Source organism: Macrobrachium nipponense, chromosome 10 (genome assembly GCF_015104395.2).
Source record: "Macrobrachium nipponense isolate FS-2020 chromosome 10, ASM1510439v2, whole genome shotgun sequence".
Lineage (NCBI taxonomy): Eukaryota > Metazoa > Arthropoda > Malacostraca > Decapoda > Palaemonidae > Macrobrachium > Macrobrachium nipponense.
This window is the reverse complement of record NC_087204.1, coordinates 28758230-28778605: the sequence shown is the minus strand read 5'-3', so window position 1 is coordinate 28778605 and position 20376 is coordinate 28758230. Positions and strand designations below refer to the sequence as shown.

Below are 20376 nucleotides of genomic sequence, written 5' to 3'. Positions count from 1 at the left end.
TAAATTTCACCCCATTCCCCCCCCCCCCCCCCCTTTCACAATCAGCTTCAGAGAAGTCGTGGTGTCACTCATTCCATGAATTTTTCGGATATATGTTATTTTTGTCTCAGATGTCCACGATGCCACGTTTACTAACAAGTGCTACTTCCCCTGTCACCAACATGGTTATCAACACAGTTATTAAAGTTTCAGCCTCTTGCAGAAATTGAGAGTCAGTTACACAAAGGGAAAGTATTATGTTTATGCATCCTATATACTAACACAATAACACAAATATTTATATGACCATTTTCAACTTCCTTGAAAACAGAGTAAATATTGTAGTATTTTGCGGGCAAATATGTTAGCGGGTCTGAACGAGGTAAATCCATCTTCAGCGTCTTTCAAAACATAAATAGTAATTTCTGACTAAATATGTGTTTATATATGTCTGTACTATAGTAGGTATATCCATCCTTTATGTTATATTAACGAACGCAAATATTTCTAACCATATCCATAAGAAAATTAAGACTACAGTGTCATCAACACATACTGTAATGTCTGGTAAAACATGGGTCTACACAAATTTTATCCATGATAAAAATAAACTATAACTAATTTTCTCTAATTTTATAATTAAAATCCGAGTTGAAATTGGATATGATACCGAAACATCAAAATACTTTGACATAAAAAGATAAGTTCCAATATTTCTGAGGGACCCTGAAATGAAACCTTATATCTGAACAGTCTTGTCTTATAACCAAAAATCATTACTCATCTACGTCTCAATAAATTGGTTGAAATCATTCCTATCTACTTAATATATCTAGTAACATACTGCACATTTCTGTGTTCATTACTTAATAAAAATAGAAAAAGTCATTCTAACCTCTCATAATATTGTTAACAATGACAGGTGATATACGTACTTTATTTTTGTTGCTGTTGAGATATACGTACAAGGAAGTATGCTTTTGTTATCGTTACCAATAAATTAATATTGATATATTAACATACTCAGCTTCCACAGTAAATACCTAAGCATAGGGCTTGTATATCTTGACAGAGAAATGAGTGTCTCTGCTCTTGCAATGTTCAAAGACATTTCAAATCTCATATTTCCCTTTTCTGTATCAAATGAAACATAAGAAAAACAGTCAACGCTTTAGTTCCCTAACTGTCGGTGGCGACAAGAAATTTAAATGCAACAGCCAACTGCTCGTCAACGGAAATATAAACATTTGTTATCATGCCAAGTGGAAATTGACCCCTAATTCAGTCTTCTACACATCACTCCGCTGCTCTGACAATAGGTACCACTACAATTGCCTCTAATCTCTCTACCTGGCAAATTGCTTACTTTGACCTCGTGTACTACTGTCTCATAAACAAAATTCACAGGAAAATACACAAAGATTGGAAACAGCAAGGATATGAGACTATGTATATCAAGTAGGGAGGAAAATAGTCAGATTCTTCGTATCATTTGATTTCAATACAAGCAAGTGGTTTTAGTATTGCGCTCTGTGTCCAAACGGACTGACCAGCTCTCCTCATTTGCTTTACTCGAAACCACTACTATCATTCACTTTTTTTTTTCTTTAGTAACAAACATTTAACAACTACATTTCCCTATCAGTTTAGATGCTAAAACTACTGTAACAATTGACTCAAAAGACGCACCTAACCATATGGACATACTCATGCATACACGCGCGCACACAAGAACGAACAAACATCGAAGGATACGATTTTGTATACAGGTACTCATCTTGGTGTCGGTAATAAAACCAAAAGTACGAACTACGTTTTGAAATCTTTTCGGCAAAAATATATGTAAACATACCTACGCACTTACATACCAGTATACTCTTATTTCTTTAATATTCCCTCTCAATTCTAGGTCATTCAACCTTTCCTAGATTACAAATCTCTCTCTCTTTTTACTAAGTTTGCAGTGAGCTTTAATCAGGGAAGGATCTTGTTAAAATAAGTCTAGTATAGTAACCCCTAATATTTACAGCTCACTGAAGCGTTTTCTACTACTAAAATTATCCTCCAAAACAAGAAAACGGAATTGAGGAAAACAAAAATCAAGTTTAATTTCGCCAAGTTTGACTAAATGTTAACTTCATTCTTCATCTGATTCTTTCAGAGGGATAATAAAATTAAAATTCCGTGCATAATGTCTGTGGAATTATTCAAATTGTTTAAGAAAGAAAACCGTCAATAAAAATAGACATACTATGCGTGTTTAACTATTAAAAACTTGGCAATAAAACACGCACACATTTTAGGACAAACTCATGGAGTCTACAACACCTCCGATTAGACCCTACATACAAAATCTTCGAAACATGAACACGTATTAAATATTATAGAATGAACAACCATAGATACTAGGAAGGCCTTGGAACGTACATGTGAAAGCTTCTATTTCTCCACACACACACACACACGCACACACACTTGGCCTATCATACAATAAAAGAAAGCTTTCACCTATACCCCCACCACCAGACTAACAGACACTTGACCAGAAAAGAGGTCAGACATGAATGATATCGAGATTTTAAGATTAACTAACGCTCAGGAAGTAAAGAGTTATATACTGTTGGATAATAGTGGTCAATTAAAGTCTCTAAAATACTTAAAGGCAGAAGAAAAAGAAAAAAACTAACTAGCATGATTAGTATATCCTTCAGGCTTCAATTACTGTATGTCACCTTTAACACGGTGCACAAAACATGAATTAAATTTCAGACTGAATGAAAAAAGAAACTTTTGCTTTACAAGTAATAATGCACTTTTTCACCAACATCAGATAGAACGAGCATGGAGAAGGCACTCTCTTATGTATAAAATAGTACCTGTCTATTATTTGTTTTGGTCACATGGAAAAATGCACTTGTACCGAAAATCCCAGAAATCTTGAAGCAATTATCTACAAATGAGTATTTCTAGGGAGAAAAAGTCAGTAGTTAAACTGCACTCAGTAAAAGAGTTAATGAGTGAGCGTTTACGAAGGAGAAGCGTTCAGTAAAATAAATATACGTTCAAAAAAATATACAGCTTAGATAGTTCACAGACTCCTCAGAAACAAGCAGATTTGATACGGGAACATTCAAAAGAACGCATCGATACACTTGTCTGAATGAGGTTTGGTCCAGTTGACTATTCTCTAGACCGAAGTTGCGTTCATGAAATAATTGAGTACTCCAATAACCGCTAAACTTTCTGGATCTGTTTCCAAGCAAGGTAGACTTCCTAAGCGCCGTGCCGATGTTCTAGTGAACGTTCTCTATCAACTGATCTAAGGTAAGACTTGAAATGGAAAGAGGTACATGATATGCTTGCCCCTGAAGTTCTTGATCAAGGCCATGTTCGAGAAGGGGGGGCTACAAAATTCTAAAATTTTCGTTTCATTTTCATGTTTCAACCACGTAATGGGTTGGAACAGAAAATTTATGCCAAAGGCAAAGTGGTGGGACCAATGAAGTCATTCGGTGATGAGAATAATATTGAAACATTGTTAGGAGAGGGTGGAAAGTAAGGCGGATGAAAAGAGAATATGAACAGAGGCATAGCAAAAGGAATGAAAGGGGCTGCAGCTAGGGGCTTAAGGGATGCTGCAAAGAACCTTCAGTAATGACTGCAGCGCACCTCACTGATGGTGTTACCCTCCTTCGGGGTAAACTGGGTAAATTACTATTGAAATACCCCTTCAAAGGTCAAACACTTTGGAAACCATAGATACAGAGCTCTATATCTATGTTGGAAACTATCCCCCCCCCTTTTTTTTTTATTTTGAAAGAGACTGTTTCCTTTTTTTTTTAAAGTGACTCTAAGGTTAAATCTCAGATCACTTCCATAAATGTTACTATTTACCATGAACATTATAAAACAAGCCCACGAAAAAAAGAGCACTATCTCTTTCTAAGTGACGATGAGTTCACACGAACTTACAATCGAACTTCCAGAAAGAGTTCATCGAGACAACAGTTGACATAAGACTTAGTCATTACCTTTTAACTGTCGCTTCATTCGTGCACTACGGCTGTATTTTTGAGCTATAAGGAATTTCTTGATTTAATGAATAACTGGTTTTCTGGTCTTGAATTAAAAAAGAGGCCGGTTTTAGAAAGACAATTGTTTCTTTGCGATAAAGAAGTGTTCATATTTCTACATGGTCGATTTCAATTTTCTTTAACATGGAAATTTCCGCCACCAAATACTATTGCAAATACTATAGCACACACAAAGGACACTTTAGTTACAATGTAAAAAACACAGCAAAATGAACAGGCTTTCCAATCAGATAATACACTACTTTGCATTGTTTATGTAACCAAATGATAAACCAGAAATCAGCGAGGGAACCAACCTTGTAAGAGATCTAATTAAAATGAAAGTATGTCAGTGAAGATAGCTATTTCAAATACGCCCTTGGATCCTTTTAAAATATATTGCAAAAGTCTATCAACGAATGATTTATATAAATTTCAACTACATTACGAAGCAACTTGGTGAGATTTGAGATTTTAGTACTTAAGCTCAAGAAACCTGTAATCAATTCTGCGGTCAGCAATTTACCAGTAAACAAGGATACGATGCCCAAATAAGAAGATACCAAATATTACATCAAACACAACCAAATGATTTCTATTACAACTAAACACAGTCTCAGTTGTCAATGAACAGTTCCATGGTCTTAAGGATCAGATTATCAGTTATCTGCTCCCTAAAGGAAGTAACTGTTCATTGACTGGACGCATGGTCACTACCAGTCAGAATCACGAGACTATTTACCAGCTCTCAAGATCAGAGAACCAGGCGAAGATCATGCAAACTAGAAGAACCAACTGGTAATTCCTATGGTCACAGTGATGAATACATAATCACCTAAGGCCTTAAGGTATTTGGTCAACCCACAACAGCTCTAAATATCTACCACTGGATCAAAAACATGTAAGCGTAGGTTTTGATCTCCTATCCTTCGAGAATGCTGTTCCTTTTTCTAAGTTCACCCATAGATTTTTGATAACCTCTAAAATCCAGGAATCGTTGGCTAACTTGCAAACAACTGGCTAACAGTTGCTTGTCACCTTCTCAAATCAAACAGACTTTCAACAGTCCCTACAAGGAAGGAGAACACCCGCCAGCTCCCAAGATCAGGCAACTGATTTTTAATTTTGCTAATGTTCCAAAGATTTGCAAAGAAAACCACAAACCTTCAGTATCTGAAATTTGGTTACCAGCATCAGAAAGTTAAATGCTATTCTTCTGTATGTGATGGTAAAAATGCTCTAAGTTTCAATAAATCTATTTTAAGTTCCCCAGATCAGCAAAGCAGTTACAAATCTCTACGAGGAAAATATCTGTACCGGTGACAAGTCCCAGAGAGTTAGGGGCATTCTGTAGTTCCCGTGACCATAAAAAAATACTCGGAATTTCAGTTACAAATCTCTAAGTTAAGTTCAAAACGATTAGTCATCGTTCCCAGAGTTGGGGGATATGTTGGAGTCATCGACCAGTTTCGAAGACCTGACGTGCTTACAAAACAGGGAGTCAAATCTGGACATCACAATCGTATCTGTAAACAATGGCAAGTGACTATCTATTTCGCGTGCAGTCTAGTACATAACAGCATGCATAAGGGTATATAGTACTAGTGTTTACTTTCCTGAGGTACAACACGAATATTAATGACCTCAACTTATGTAGTAGATGTAAATACAAAAAGACTGCTTTGTATATATTTAGATATATGTTGATGGTTTGATTTCACTATATTTTCTGGTGCCCACTCACAAACCTGCTAAAAGTTATGTATACAAAAGCAAACATATAAACATTAATATTTCACGACATTTCCTGTGCTTCTTAACTCTGAAATCAATTTGCATGACACGGGTTTATGATACAGTTTTTGGTGCAAGTTGGAAACATACTGTCGGATACCTGGACTGGTTGTATACTGGAATACTTTTAAGACGTTCTATTTTGATAACGCTTGCATTTGGTCTTTCATTAACCAGTAATAAACAAAAGTCGTACTGAATACATTGGAAATAAAAACTTGCCAAAGAAAATAAGGGTAATTTAACTTGAAAAAAAAAAGGGAGAATACCTATGTCATTGAAAAATCTGGTCAATTCTAGGACTCCATCTTCTGAAAAAGAGCTAAATTTTAGGACAGACTTTCCTTTTACCGGAACACAAAGAGCGAACTCAACATTAAATTCAAAGGAGCCCTCAATACATTTCTTAAAAGTGGCAACTTCCAACCCCACATGAAAAATGACAAGAGGTATTTCAGGCTGCTAAGTTAAAGGCTGATTAGACCTTTAAAGTCCTGTTGACGTTAGCAGTGCATAATACTAACAGCATTTAGTCATCAGAATACTAGGAATACTTCTTTTGACGAAAGAAAAATTTCCTATTATACAGTATTTCAACAGAAAAGTCTACTAAGTACACACAGTGCTGTCATCTCATATTCCATCTCTCCAACACTGAGAGCTCCCTATCTTTGTAGATTAAAATACATTTCTGGCTGCGACAGAGAATGACATTTTTCCAAAGCAGGCAATGTCATCTAAACTGATGAAACTTCCTCCGTAAGATTTCTCTGTGCTTTGGAGAAATGACATTTGATCTGAATATATCTCACAGAGCAGAGCAGGTAAGAGGAGTGAAAACATCTTAATTCTGCTCTTCAGCAGCACGATGACGACATCCTTATCATTATCTATGGCATCAGCCGAAGAATACGAACGATTGTCTTGTGGGGCTATGAACTATCACAACATGACGACATTGTTCTGTAAAACTACACTGAAATGACAATAAAAATCTTAATAAGTCAGAGGTCCTAAACATTTGATTCATTCAGCACTTCGTGATCATTCTCTTGAAGCCACATATGATTTACAGGATTCTTCATCAAGCCTTTAAATAACAACAATCAACAACGGGCTTTTTCTTAACTAGTTAATTCTGTTATGGTTAATCAAGTCTGTGAAAACCTAGACGCGTTAGATGGGAAATGCTTATGATATAGAGATACACTACGAAGAGTCGTGACAGAACATCCAAAATCATTAGTATAAAGGAAGACACGGCTACTGTTAGCTACTTTCTGAAGGGCTGGAATGCAATAATCATAATAACGTTAGACTCTATAAATGTCTGTTAGTTGCAAGTCATGGAAAAACCTGTTAACTGAACTAGACGCAGCAGCTTGTCCAGAGTGAAGGAGGAGGAGGAGGAGGTGGAGGAGTAGGAGGAGGCGGCAGTGATGCAGTGACTCCAGCCGATAGACAATACCTGCGTTGCAAAGGTGATCTTCTGCTGAGCCGAAATGGCTTCCTCCGTGAGGTGCGATAACGTCGTGGTTATTGTGTCTGTGTCTGCTTGCAGAGCGAGCACAGCCTCTTTCAAGGAAGTCACATCCTGCCTGGTGCCTGTCATGTCCCCTGTCATGCTGAAGACGGCCCTGTCGATCTCCACCACGTGCCTCTGAAGATGCTTCACCGCCATAGCGAAGCGAGTGAGATCTGGACCCGCCCTCTTGTGGCAGTGCTGCGAATGTTTGGTTCCCGGTGGGTGGTGGTGGTGGTGGTTCGGCTGCAAGGCGTGTCCTCGCTTGCTCCCCAGGCGACAGCCGCTTCCTTCGCTGCCAGACTCGCTGGCTGAGTCGACGGCCAAACTCGTCTGCTGGATGCTCTGGTTCATCAACATGTTGTCCAGGTCGTCCATCACGGGCGAGGCACTTCCGAGGATCTCCCCATTCTGCCCTATGGAGCTGTGGGATCCTATCCACTGCTCTCCCGAGGAGCAGCCGTGCCACTCGCCCACGAGGCCGTAGACACGACCCTCCCTCAAGGAATGCTTGGAGCCCCTCACGTCCCCTCCTGACCCCCTAGCGTCGCCGAGTGACCTGTGCAGTGCCTGCTGACCCGTCTGACCCAGCTGAGGGTTCTGGCGCAGTTCCAGGCCGTAGGAGGCTGATCGAGGGGGCGGGGGCGGGGGCATGGCAGCTGCGGAAGTGGGGAATGAATCCGACTGGGAATTTTCCACGTCGTCGTCCGTTTCGTCGTCGGAAGAGTAATTGTAGGCCTTGTAGGGCAGCGCCGGGCCGCAACCGGTGGCCAACTCGCCGTTCCTCGCGGGGGTGGTGGCCTCGTCCAGCATGTCCAGCGATTTGTTCAGCCACTGAGCCTCACTGCGGAGAAAGGAAAGTAGGAAATTAATAACAGGAGGCGCTGGGGACTGGCATTTTCGTAGTTAATAATATATATCACTATAAAGGGGGAGTCTACATTTAACTTAAGAGACGAACTGATATTATTTTGTGATAACAAACTCTTTACTAGCAACTCCAATAACAGACTTTTTTCTATAAGAAAGCCAATTACTATTGTAATAGTCACATTACTCGGGTAACTTCTGAACTTTCCTGCCCCGGCAGGAAGTCCAGTTGACAAAATCTATCCTCTAAACTTCACCCAGAGCCACACAACACGTTGTCTGTCTAAAAACATTTCAGGTTTTCCTACCATAGTTCTTGTGTTAAGGTGAAGAAATCACTCCATCCTTGATCACTTTCTCACGATGGACAAAATAAATCACAAGGCTTATAGAATTTTGGCCAAAGGCCAAGCGCTAGGACCTATGAGGTCATTCAGAGTTGAAACAATAGTAGAGAGGCCTGAAAGATGTCACAGGCAGAAAACTTCGCAGTTTCAAGATGACACAAATGTTAAGAGAGGTTGGATAGCAAGACGGAGGAAAGAGAATATGAATGGAGGTACAGTAAAAGAAATGAAAGGGGTCGCAGCTAAGGCCGTGGGAATGCTGCATGAACCTTTAGTAATGTCTACAGTGCACCCCGTGAGATGCACTGACGGCAATACGCAACCCCCTACGGGAGACAAGTTAAGTATATCTTAGTTTAACCAGACCACTGAGCTGATTAACAGCTCTCCTAGGGCTGTCCCAAAGGATTATATATTTTTACGTAGCTAGAACCCAACTGGATACCTAGCAACAGGACCCACAGCTTATGGTGGGATCCGAAACACATCGAGAAATGAATTTCGATCACCAGAAATAAATTCCTCTGATTTCGCGTTGGCAGAGCGGAGGATCGAACCCGGACCCTGAGATCGGGTAGTCGAGCGCGTAACCAACTCGTCCGAGAAAACCTACAAGAGACAAAATATAGGACATAAAATCCCGTAAGACTCTTCTTCAAATGAGAGCATTTTCCTGGAGGAGGATATTATAGAAATTATGAATAAATCACCGCAACCGCAACATACACCCAACGAAACTGGTTAAAAGAAAGCGATAGAATCGCCTCTTAGAGTGAGGAAGACTATAAGAATCCGGATTGTGTCCTTTTTTTTTTCTAGTGAAAGACTCCAGGAATTGGCATCTTTGTATCTTGAATGATATCGGGTATCAGTGACAAGGGCGAATCTAACTGTAGCTCCAAGATCGAATATCAGCACCTAGTGTAAAATATGTTACTATGGAACGCCATAAAATAATTTATGAGTTTTGACACTTATATTTACTAACGACAAAACGTACTGTGATAACAAAATATGGTATCCATTTAGCACTTCTGGGAGAGAGAGAGAGAGAGAGAGAGAGAGAGAGAGAGAGAGAGAGCATCATTGAAACCATCCTATTCGGTAAAAGATTTTCACTGAGAGAGAGAGAGAGAGAGAGAGAGAGAGAGAGAGAGAGAGAGAGAGAGAGAGAGAGAGAGATCTAGCGAGCATCATCGAAACCATCCTATTCGGTAAAAGAAATTTAAGAATACGTTAAAAGCTATGTAGCAATATGCGAAAACCGCCCAAAAACCAACCGACCACGATTCCTCTCTCTCGCATCTATTAAATCTTTGGGCGCACCGCCAAACCCCTGCAATTTATAGTCGAGGGACCAAACCCCGCCAAAAACGCTCGTTCCGACAAAACTCAAATAATATTTTGCTGACCATATTTGCTTTCTATTTTGAGTCGCTCCGGGAGATTTGCGCCTTTTATATTGCCGGGGATTATTTCTGTTTGGTTTTGCTTTCGCGCCACGCATGAAAGTATCTTGTTGACACAGGCAACGGTCTCGTACTTGTTCATAGATAGGGTGATCATTTACAAACGCCCCTCAACGCGTACAACGTTTTTCGAATCGCCAGTGGCGTTTCTTTAAACTGCCGATGGCCATCGTTGTTGTCATAACAAACGAACAAACTTAAAAATCCACAAGCCTTTTTTACTCAATTGACTCTCGAGTTCATGACAGCTTCATTCCCTTATCAGATACAATGATGTAAGAGCCAGGGATACCTGGAAGAGAGTATTTCGAAATCAACATTTCAGATCATGGAAAGATGAGACAAGGAGCAAGTCACTGTGGAGGAGATGCAAGAGAGGTAGCGGGAGGCAGGCAAAAGATTAAGAGGAAACCTGGAGAGTCTATGGAAGCCAAGGGTGGAATGTATGACGAGATTATAAAACCATCCCTCCTATATAGAAGTAGAGTGTGGATGCTGACTGTGAATGGAAAGTGGGAGCAGTTAAGATGAATTATTTTCATATTTGCGGGGCAAAAATACGTAAAAGTGAGAAACGTGGATAAGTAGTGCTATGAATGTCGTAAGTGTGGAAAAGTAGTACTATGAATGTCGTAAGTGTGGATAAGTAGTACTATGAATGTCGTAAGTGTTAGTGTTGATAAAAGGTAGGTACATGGTTTTCAAATGGTATGGTCATATGGATTTAAACTGTTGTTGACCTGTGGTTTCCTAGGCCAATGCTACATCCACTCAAACCACAGAATGGATATGGTGCTAGAATGGTAAATCACAGGGCAGAAGTTCAAATCTCCAAACAAGGAGGATTGTTTTACCCTCTACCTGCAAAGGAAATAGCCTATGTATACTAACAAAAATTATACATATTTTCAAAACTCCATGATAGAGCCTCTGGGAAAATCTGGATTGACAAATATGCTATCTTTTCTGCTCTAAATTTTCACACCATAAAGTCACAAAGAAAAATAAGCAGAGAATTCAGATGGATTCACTAGCTTCCATGTTATTATTATCAAGTTTTATTTTTGGAGGTCGTCAACTAGCTGTATATGTAGTCTACTAACCTTGAGAAGTAAAGATGATGAATGCAAAAAAATGGGAAAATTTCTTAAATCTCACATTATTTAGTGGTCATAATATCAATAGCACAAAGCAAACTGAAAGTTGCAGCTGCAGAACGACATAGTTGTTCATGATACTGTATTACTATCAAACTTACCCATACAATAAACATGAAGCCACAACAAACATTCCAACATATTAAAAGAAACACATTACAAGGGCCATCAACCAACAACAAAGCTACATAACAGGAAACAAACAGGCAATGTTATAGGATTTTCTAAATGGAAATAGAAGACACCAAGTAGAGGATGAGTATAACATAAAGGGATTTTGACGAAGGAAAAATCTATTTCTGGGGGAAGACCTGTGTCGCCCGGTGAAAAGGATCCTGCTACTCACTTTTCTAGTATAAATAGGTTCTAAATATACCAGAGAAAAAAGCTAGCATGGTATGCTGAGGTTACTACCCTCGAGCGAGCACCTTAAGGGTGTCGTGTATAAAGTACAAGGCGAGTGCAAGCCACTATTCACAGGTCTTCTGCCAATTAGAGGTTTCCTTTCCAAAATCCCTCTCATGGGATCTTAATCATCCATTATTGCTTGCAGTGTGGTTGGAGAGCTGAAGGGTAGATTCATTCTTAAAAGAAGACTTTACTCCATGTGAATGTCCTAACTACTTAGGGAAGACCTGTACTACGCCACCATTTGTCAATCTAAGCCTTGGCTAGATGAAGTTATTTTAAGGAACCAGATGGTTGGTTGGGAAGGAAATGCCTCCCATTAAATAAGAGGTTATTATTTATGAGAAGTAAAAATTGCTCTGATTTTGTATATTACTTTATAGTGGATGGACTGATGGACTTATAAACTTATATCGGACAAAGTTCTTAGTAATCCAAAATGAATCTCAGACTTCTGTTAACAAAGATCATTATATCTACTATATCTATATATCACTCCTATGACACCTAAGGACAGATACCAATATAGCAAGGAGTAAAAGGGGGTCCCTCTACATGAACCGAATTTTCAAGTTCAGAGATACCTAAAGTCCCCTTTCTTGATAATTAGCTTTGTCGCTGACTCAACCATCTCCATCCTGAAGAATTATTGGATGAACCTGAACACCAAAATTTCTGTTATATTACATGATAAGTCTTTTCAACTTATTCAGTGGTTACTTCCTGCAATAGACATCTATGTCACTTGGTTCTGTAAGCCTGGTAAACTACTGAAGTGGGTAACGTACGTGTGTGTGTGTGTGTGTGTGTGTGTGTGGGATGAAGAGTGCAGCAATCCCTTCCTTTTCTTTAGTCTTCAGGTGTCCTGGTACCCACTTGCCCAGCTGAATTTTCCAAGGTTGTAGCTCTCAGTTCTACCCCATGTGAACCTCACACATTCTTGATCTGAGAGTGTGTCCTATTCTCCTAAGCCAAAGTCCTGCTATATGAAAGCCCTATATTGACAAAAAGGTTTCCACCACACAGGGCAAAGACGAATACAAAAAATTACTAAAGCATAAACTAGTGAAGTGTTTGTCATCACAAGATGCTAACCAAAATCATACTTTCAACTTCATTAAAAATTAAAAATAATAAACTGGAAGGTGCTTAATACTAAAACACCAGTGAACATCTCTTGCATGAAAAGCAAAACAATGTGGAATTCTCTGGAATGTTGCAATTAAGTTCTATTACTGTCAGATACAGGAGAAGGTATACTGACTGCATCCAAAAGCTTAGTGGGTAAACAGAACGACTTATGATAATGTAAAGAGTAGGAGGCTCTGACTGACAGATGAGATTCTAACCTTAAACAATGTTGTGAACCCTTCTTTCAAGAATGAACACTTCTTGTCTAAGCTCTGACACCACATGCAATAAACATTACTAAACAGATATGTTTGTCTACACATTCATTTTTATCCAGGATAGTTCAAGTATTGTACTCTTCTACAAAACCACCTTAGTACTATGTAATACCAGTTTCCACAAATGGGATTGTACATTGTAGGCTAATGATTTTGATGATTACAAACCATATATTAAAAAGAAAAGGCTACCAAATTGGGGTCTTACACAAGGAACATAATGTTTGTAGCGGGGTTTGTTAACTTCTACATTTAAAATCCTTTCAGTGTGACTGACAAACCAAACATATATACAGTACTATACTTCTGAGTATGCTCTGACATATTTGTATACCTACATTTATCCATTCTGATCTGTAAAGCACTAACTGGGATCTGTAAAGCACTTAACTGGGAAGATATTTACCATTAATTCATAACCATACATATCTCATATGTACTGAAATGTCATAAAGAATATTACGTATAAGAGAAAAATAGCTCAAAGTAGTATCCTGAACTGTAAAATAGACATTGACTAATAAGGCGGTAATTTTTATAAATTTCTCTGGCAAATTATCAAAGTATAATAAAATTTTGTAATTCATTTACTTCAACTCTCCAAAAAAGCTCTAAAGCCTAAATAATGTAAATATGAAAGCCAACACAACTATAATTATTCAAACAAAATTGATAAAACAAGAAATAATTCACTAACTGTGGAAACAATTTGTTTCTAGTAAAATCGTTCTGTAATCGCTAAACAACTGACAAAAATGAAATAAGACCCACTATTTGGTAGATAATGGAATGGATAAGAACCCACAGTAAAGTGGTGTTGAAATGCCTTTGGTTATTTAGTACATAATATGATCCCCTACCAATCAAAGATTTATGATACTACTATAGATTGTTTTTACTGTAAAGCTTTCTCAGTCAATATTCTGAAAAAAAATAACCCTGATTTTGTCAAAAGTTCTCATTCCATTACGAAATCACTTACAATCACTGTGAATAAACTGTAATCCAATTTGTTGAGAATATTTATAAAGACCTCACTTACCTGGAGTACATTTACCAAATATATGGTAAATACGTAATGCATTATCTTCTGACGTAACTAAAATGGTCGGTTTTTAGGGCTTAGATTTAGAATACATGCCAATCATGAAATGGGACACTGCAATTAGTCAGACATAAAATTTGAGCAGGTCACTTCTTGATCTATGTCATCACGAGCTGAACTAGCAATGCTGCCATCCACTGTATCATTAATATAACATCAAAACAGTGTTTAATATAAAACCATTTTTTTTAATAAAAGCTGCATAAAAATAATAATAATAATAATAATAATAATACGTACATATATCTCTATTTTCTACAAATATGAAGTGAACTTCTGTATTGTTATAAAACTTCATAAATTTTAGATCTGAATCATCTAGAAGTTGACCCTTATGAAATAAAGTTACGAATTATAATTTATCCTATGGAAACTGAAAATAAGATGAATTTCACTTCCGTATCATATACAGTTATCATGTGCCAAAATAAGTTTTGACTATGACATGCCAAGCTTCTTGATGTGATTACGATCAAGTACACATGGATATGCAGCTGTACGTAGTACCAAACATTTACTGTGATAGACTCACTCAATACAGTAGCCTACACTAATCAGTTCATATCTTACTATCTATTCTACTGTACATATATTGTTCTTGATCAAAAATTTTTCTATTGAAGTAGAACATGGTATGGTATCTTAAAATATCAATACACATCAAAACAGGGAAGGTACTAAATGTTAAGATCTTACCAACCCTCTTGGAGGCTTTAAATTACTAAAACTAGACACCAATTATAATCTAAATTGTCTAAAGCCAATTCCAACTCCATAAAAACATAGAGTCTAAAGGCACTCAAAATCCAAAACACAAAAAACAGGAGTTACTCAACTGACGTTTCTGAAATGCGATGAAACTACAGCGGATGTCAGTTAGCTAGAGGCATTCTCCAAAAAGTTACGGGTTAATCAAAATACACGTAGAAGGCATAACATAATTTTATTACTAGGGATTGGTGAACTACAGAGGAATCTACAAAATACAAAAAAAGAGGGATCTTCATCTGAAGTATTACAGAGGTGGGGAAAAAAACTTGCTAGATGTCATCAGAAAAAAAAAGACAGGTATCACTATAAAAAAACATACATACAACATGCAGGCATTCAAATACATCACTACTGAAATGGTACTATAATAACAACACAATACAGATGGAAAGACAAGTTCTACCACACATTCAACTACTGTACACAAGTAGCATTCATCAGCTCAGAGGAGATAAAGGATGAAAAAAGTTTCTTTTCACGTCACAGTGAATTTTTTTCAATACTGTTTACATGAAGATAGGAAACAATAACAATGCATTTTGAGAGAACTGTTGATGAAGAACTGCAACATACCTAACAGTCACTAAAAAATTTCAATATACTGTAAAAATATTCCACTAACATGGTACTGTATTCATGAAGGATAAAATGCATGGGGGTACAGTACTGAGAAACAAAAAATACAACTGCCAAAGTTGTCAACAGCTTTCTTTTCAGAGAGAAAATACTTCCTTGATTTTTGTTTTTTAAATTAAGCTGGCCTTACACTTGCACAGGTTCCTATTTATTGGAGCATCATAACTTAAAATGCAAAATGTCCCTTTCAAAACTTACTGAATTATAAATAATTCATCAATTACACATTGAAATTAAGGAGTATTATATAATTTTTGAGTTCAGAAAGTGACAAGAATATTAGTTAAGGAGGAATCTTGACTGTGGTAATGTTCCATTTTCTCTTTAAACCTACTATAGACAAAGTTAAGGAAATCAGCATAAGGAAACAGCACAACATTAAAGCATTGTTTACCAGTCAATTAATCTACAAATCTGAAGATAATCATCTCCAAAATTTTAACTAAAATCTATCTCAACCTTTGATGGTGAGACTTTTTGCAGTTTTCACATGAGTCAGGTAACTGGCAATGTGAAAACTATTCACTGAATAACCGTTTAGATTCTTGAATTCCGGCTTAACCCTTATTATTATGATTCGATTTTTCCAAGACGATATCTTGCTTATCAAAGGATTAAGAGGCAGAAATAGAACAACGGAAAATTACCTTTCCTTTCCTCCTGGAGGAAGAAAAAGGGATGGTCGCAAAATAATTGTAAACTGACAAGATCAAAATTGCCACACATCTTTCCTTTCAAAAGGAAGAATAATTCTCAACCAAAACACCTGAATTGCAAGTCCAAGAATAGTTTCTTGGTCTACAGAGTAATATGTGGGAACTCTGAAATTGTAAAGGAGTAATATGACAAATGGTAAGAGGGAGGTCACGCAATATGAAGGACAGAACTGCAAGAAAAGGTGATATCACAAAAAACTAAATCTCTGCACTTTCCTAAAACTTGCTAGTTCTGAGTATCAAACTCAATTACCTTGAACAGAACATTTATTATGCCAAAGAAGGAATGCAAATTTCTTTAAAAGGAGACAAATGCAAAAGTAGTTTTTGTTGGTGTCAACTAAAAGACATTTCTGCAAAAACAAGAATCCTACATAGAATCTGTACAAGAAATGGCACCTATTGATTTAAACTTTCTTAAGGATATCTTGATCAACTATGAATGCCATGTTTATACTATGTTTGTTGCTTACTGTACTCAACTACCGAATTATTCACAGATACTCCTGCTCAAACATACTCCAGTGGCTATAATAGCCAAAACCCAGAAGACTTGAGAAAGTTCCCTGAATACTGTAACTTAACACTGATTAATTCATACAAGGTCAATCATCATTCACGATATGAGTTTCTCTACCTACTTGGCTACTTTACTGTTACTTACACATACTGACTCACTGTAGCCAAGCCCAACTTATGGTGGAACGATTTTGTAAAATACTTCTCTTAGAAAGCATCACAAACAATTACTGAAATACAAAGACCATACTATTTGATCTTGAACTTAATTGGAAGTGGAGTGAGAACACTCTTATACATGACAGCACCAAAAATAGTTAGTTATACATACTCGAAAGTAAGGCAAACTTTAGTGTTACGGTAAAGCACTCCTTAATAGTTTATTAACAGACATGGGTGTTGGCCTACTGATTTTCTTAAAAAGGCACCTGAAGTAACTACTACATCAAATAGATTTCTCTGTATGCTAAACATGTAATGTCCCCCTCATACACAATGCTCTGATACTGTATTTAAAAAATCTTTTGTAAAGAGGTACGTATTAATGAAATTATGATGACTGTATTCATAAATTTCCAAAATACCTGGGACAGTAAAAACAGCAACTAAAGGAACATTTTGAAACTCATTTCATAAGAATGATAGCTGGAAATGTCTCCATTAAAAGACACCTAAAATTAATTCTTTTCTGATAAAGCTTATACGTAATGAGCCAGGCAGTTTTAAGAAATAATGACAGGCATGAAAGGATTTGATCCTTTGCCTAAACAAAACATTACTTCCTAATATGGGACTAGATTAAATGACTTAGAACATTAGGTTGGTAAAAACTTTGCACTGACAAAAAAAAAAATGAAACTTTAAAATCTGAAGTACATATCTGAATTCCACGCCTTCTTTTCTTAAGGTTTGCTTATACACACAGTATACTGTAATTTTATCTTTTATACCCTATTTTCCTCCCACTTTCCCTCTGACATAAATACACTATACATCTGACCTTAATCACTAATTAGATACGGCATAATGACGCCATATTCATGTACCATACTTCTCTTAATCTATGACTTTTCATGAGCCAAGGAGGTCTTGTGTTGTGCTGGATGTCAGCATCTCCAGTACATCCATCAGTATTTTGAAGGATCTCTAGACTTCCATATGCTACGTCTGAAAGGGTTTGGTCTTATAAAAGTGGTGAAAATTGGGACCATGTGTGGGATGAGACCCAAGGGGGCAGATGAGAGGTAAAAGATGTGAGGCACAGAAACTTAGTACCAAAAAGCATCTCATCCAAAGTTTTGAAAGCTAAGATTGTAAATGATATACAACAAAACAAAGCTTGGGATATACAAGTCAATGTGATTACAAGCAAAAATAGTTAACTTTTAAAATCTTTATTACTCCTTGTCCCTTAACAAAGCTCTTGATGATAGTGTAGAATTAAACGCCTTTTTAAGCCTTGAATAACAGACATTGTGGTGTGATCCTGTACTTTTCATACTTTTCTCCAGATTCAGAATGGCAATTTTTCCCAAGCTGAATGTTAACTTTCGAAAGATTCATATGCAGAGCAGACAGTATGCTTAAAGCTGAATTGGTATATTGTAAAGGGCACAAGGGCATCTTATCTTCTCAATTTCACATTTTTAATATGTGTTCCACCGAGAACCTTAAAATCCACAATGAGCTAGAGGAAATTCTTCACTTGGTTGTTTGCATTGGATTATTATATATAAATTGAAAGAGACCCTTTTTTCACAAGACTGTGATGCACAGTTTAACAGTCTTGTGATGCACAGTTTAAGAAATACTTCAAAGTCAAAGCTCTACTTATGAGATAGCATTACCCAGCACAATACTTTTACAGTACATATATTCTTATAAAACAATACAGCCATATATCATGAGAAGTGTGACACTGTGCATTGAACTAAGTAGTATGGTTTTCAAAAGCTTTCGCAAATCATCAATCCTCTTTTAAATATATACCTATTGTGAGTTATCAGTATTGAAGCACATGAATATATCTTTTTGTTTCCTAATGATACTATACAATTTATTTGTGTTTCTCTACTATTTATTGCTTTAAAAAATGAAACACTGATTTAAGTTGGCTTCATTTAAAAGAAACCTCAAAATGTTTCTTGGATGGAAATTATACACACTGAGATCTACTGCAGCAGGCATCCTGCCTTTAAGAGCACTGTGCTAATATCAACCTACGTTTAATACACAATGGTGATTAATTGAGCTATTACTACGATGAAAGAGTAAATCTCAGATACTTATATTGGAAGAATAATAGGAGACAGTTTAAAACAACTTCTTACCATGTGGGGCAGGAACCACTGGCACTACCACAAATTTCCTTTTTATAATGCCTCTGAATATATATATATATATACTATACTATATATTTTTGTGATAAAATCACAGCCAATAAAAAAAAATAAAATGTCAACACCCATAAGAGGGTAGGAAATACTGCTTATTCTACAAGACACAAAGGCTTTTATGCGTGTCCCAGCAGAAAGTTAGTATTTGCATTGATTTCCTCAAACAATGTGCACATTAAGGATAGCAGAAAAGTTAAGAGCACATACAAGGAAACCCAATCAAATTTGAGTAAACAGAAATGAATTCACTTGAGATTTTGCACCCTGCTTACAAAGCTTTGTCTAAATCTATGGAGATCAAGAACATACCTTAGGTATAACATGCAGTTTCCATTTCTTTAACTAGAAAGGAAATGATGCATACCCTTCTCAATGATCTACACTATGTGTAAAGAGTAAGACACAAAGAATTTCATTATCCGCAACAAAATCAGCAGACAATCTATCAATTTCACCAACGAATTAGCATGCCTCAAAGGTTTACGGGCCATGTGAAATCAAGAAATTCTGGAGTCAAGTGAATCTTCGGCTTGTGTCCTTAGCTCTCTTCATGTGATAAAAATGATTTGACAAATGATACATATGAATCACCAATAACAAACTCAGATACAGTATTTAGAGTGACAATTTAGCATAAAAAAGCCACTGTGGATCTTTCCTATTGTGAAGCACAGCATGGTGCTCCGAGTATTGGTGAACATCAAAAGCATGATAAAGATACAGTATTGTATAAAAATGTACCATACAGCACACACACACTGTACGGAACAATCACCGACATTTGGTCATGGACGTTTAATTGAATTCCCAAGCAGATTGGGCTAAGGCACATCATGGTAATCACCTGGTACTAGCATAAGACTTACCTCAAGGGGACAGTATCAGTGAAGCTACAAATTACTTCCCTGTTTTTACAGACAACACTGGAAAAATATACCATGCTGGTAGAATGATGATGCAGCTTTGCAACTGTCATGATGCTATTTGCAGTATCATGATTATCACTGCATTCATCAAGTTGGCTATAGTTTGTGCAAGGGAGATGGTATCCAAAACTACATAGATAATAACTTCTATCCCGCAGTCAAAATATTCCATCTTCAAAATCACACATATCTTGGTTATCAACAAAGATGACACTTGCACACAAGTGTAGGGTTAAATGCACTGGTAACTGCATTAGTACCCAACCCATTACTATATAC

At 37.0% G+C, this 20376-nt stretch overlaps 1 protein-coding gene across 7 annotated transcripts in view; it reads right to left on the bottom strand.

Moving 5' to 3' along the window:
• The window catches only part of LOC135223521 (treacle protein-like), a 443099-nt gene that overhangs the window by 6187 nt on the left and 416536 nt on the right, over nt 1-20376 (bottom strand). For all 7 annotated transcript variants that reach the window (XM_064261986.1, XM_064261985.1, XM_064261980.1 and 4 more), the window contains one exon: nt 7315-8212. In XM_064261986.1, coding sequence (XP_064118056.1) covers nt 7315-8212 — 898 coding nt within the window. The remainder of the gene's footprint in view (nt 1-7314; nt 8213-20376) is intronic.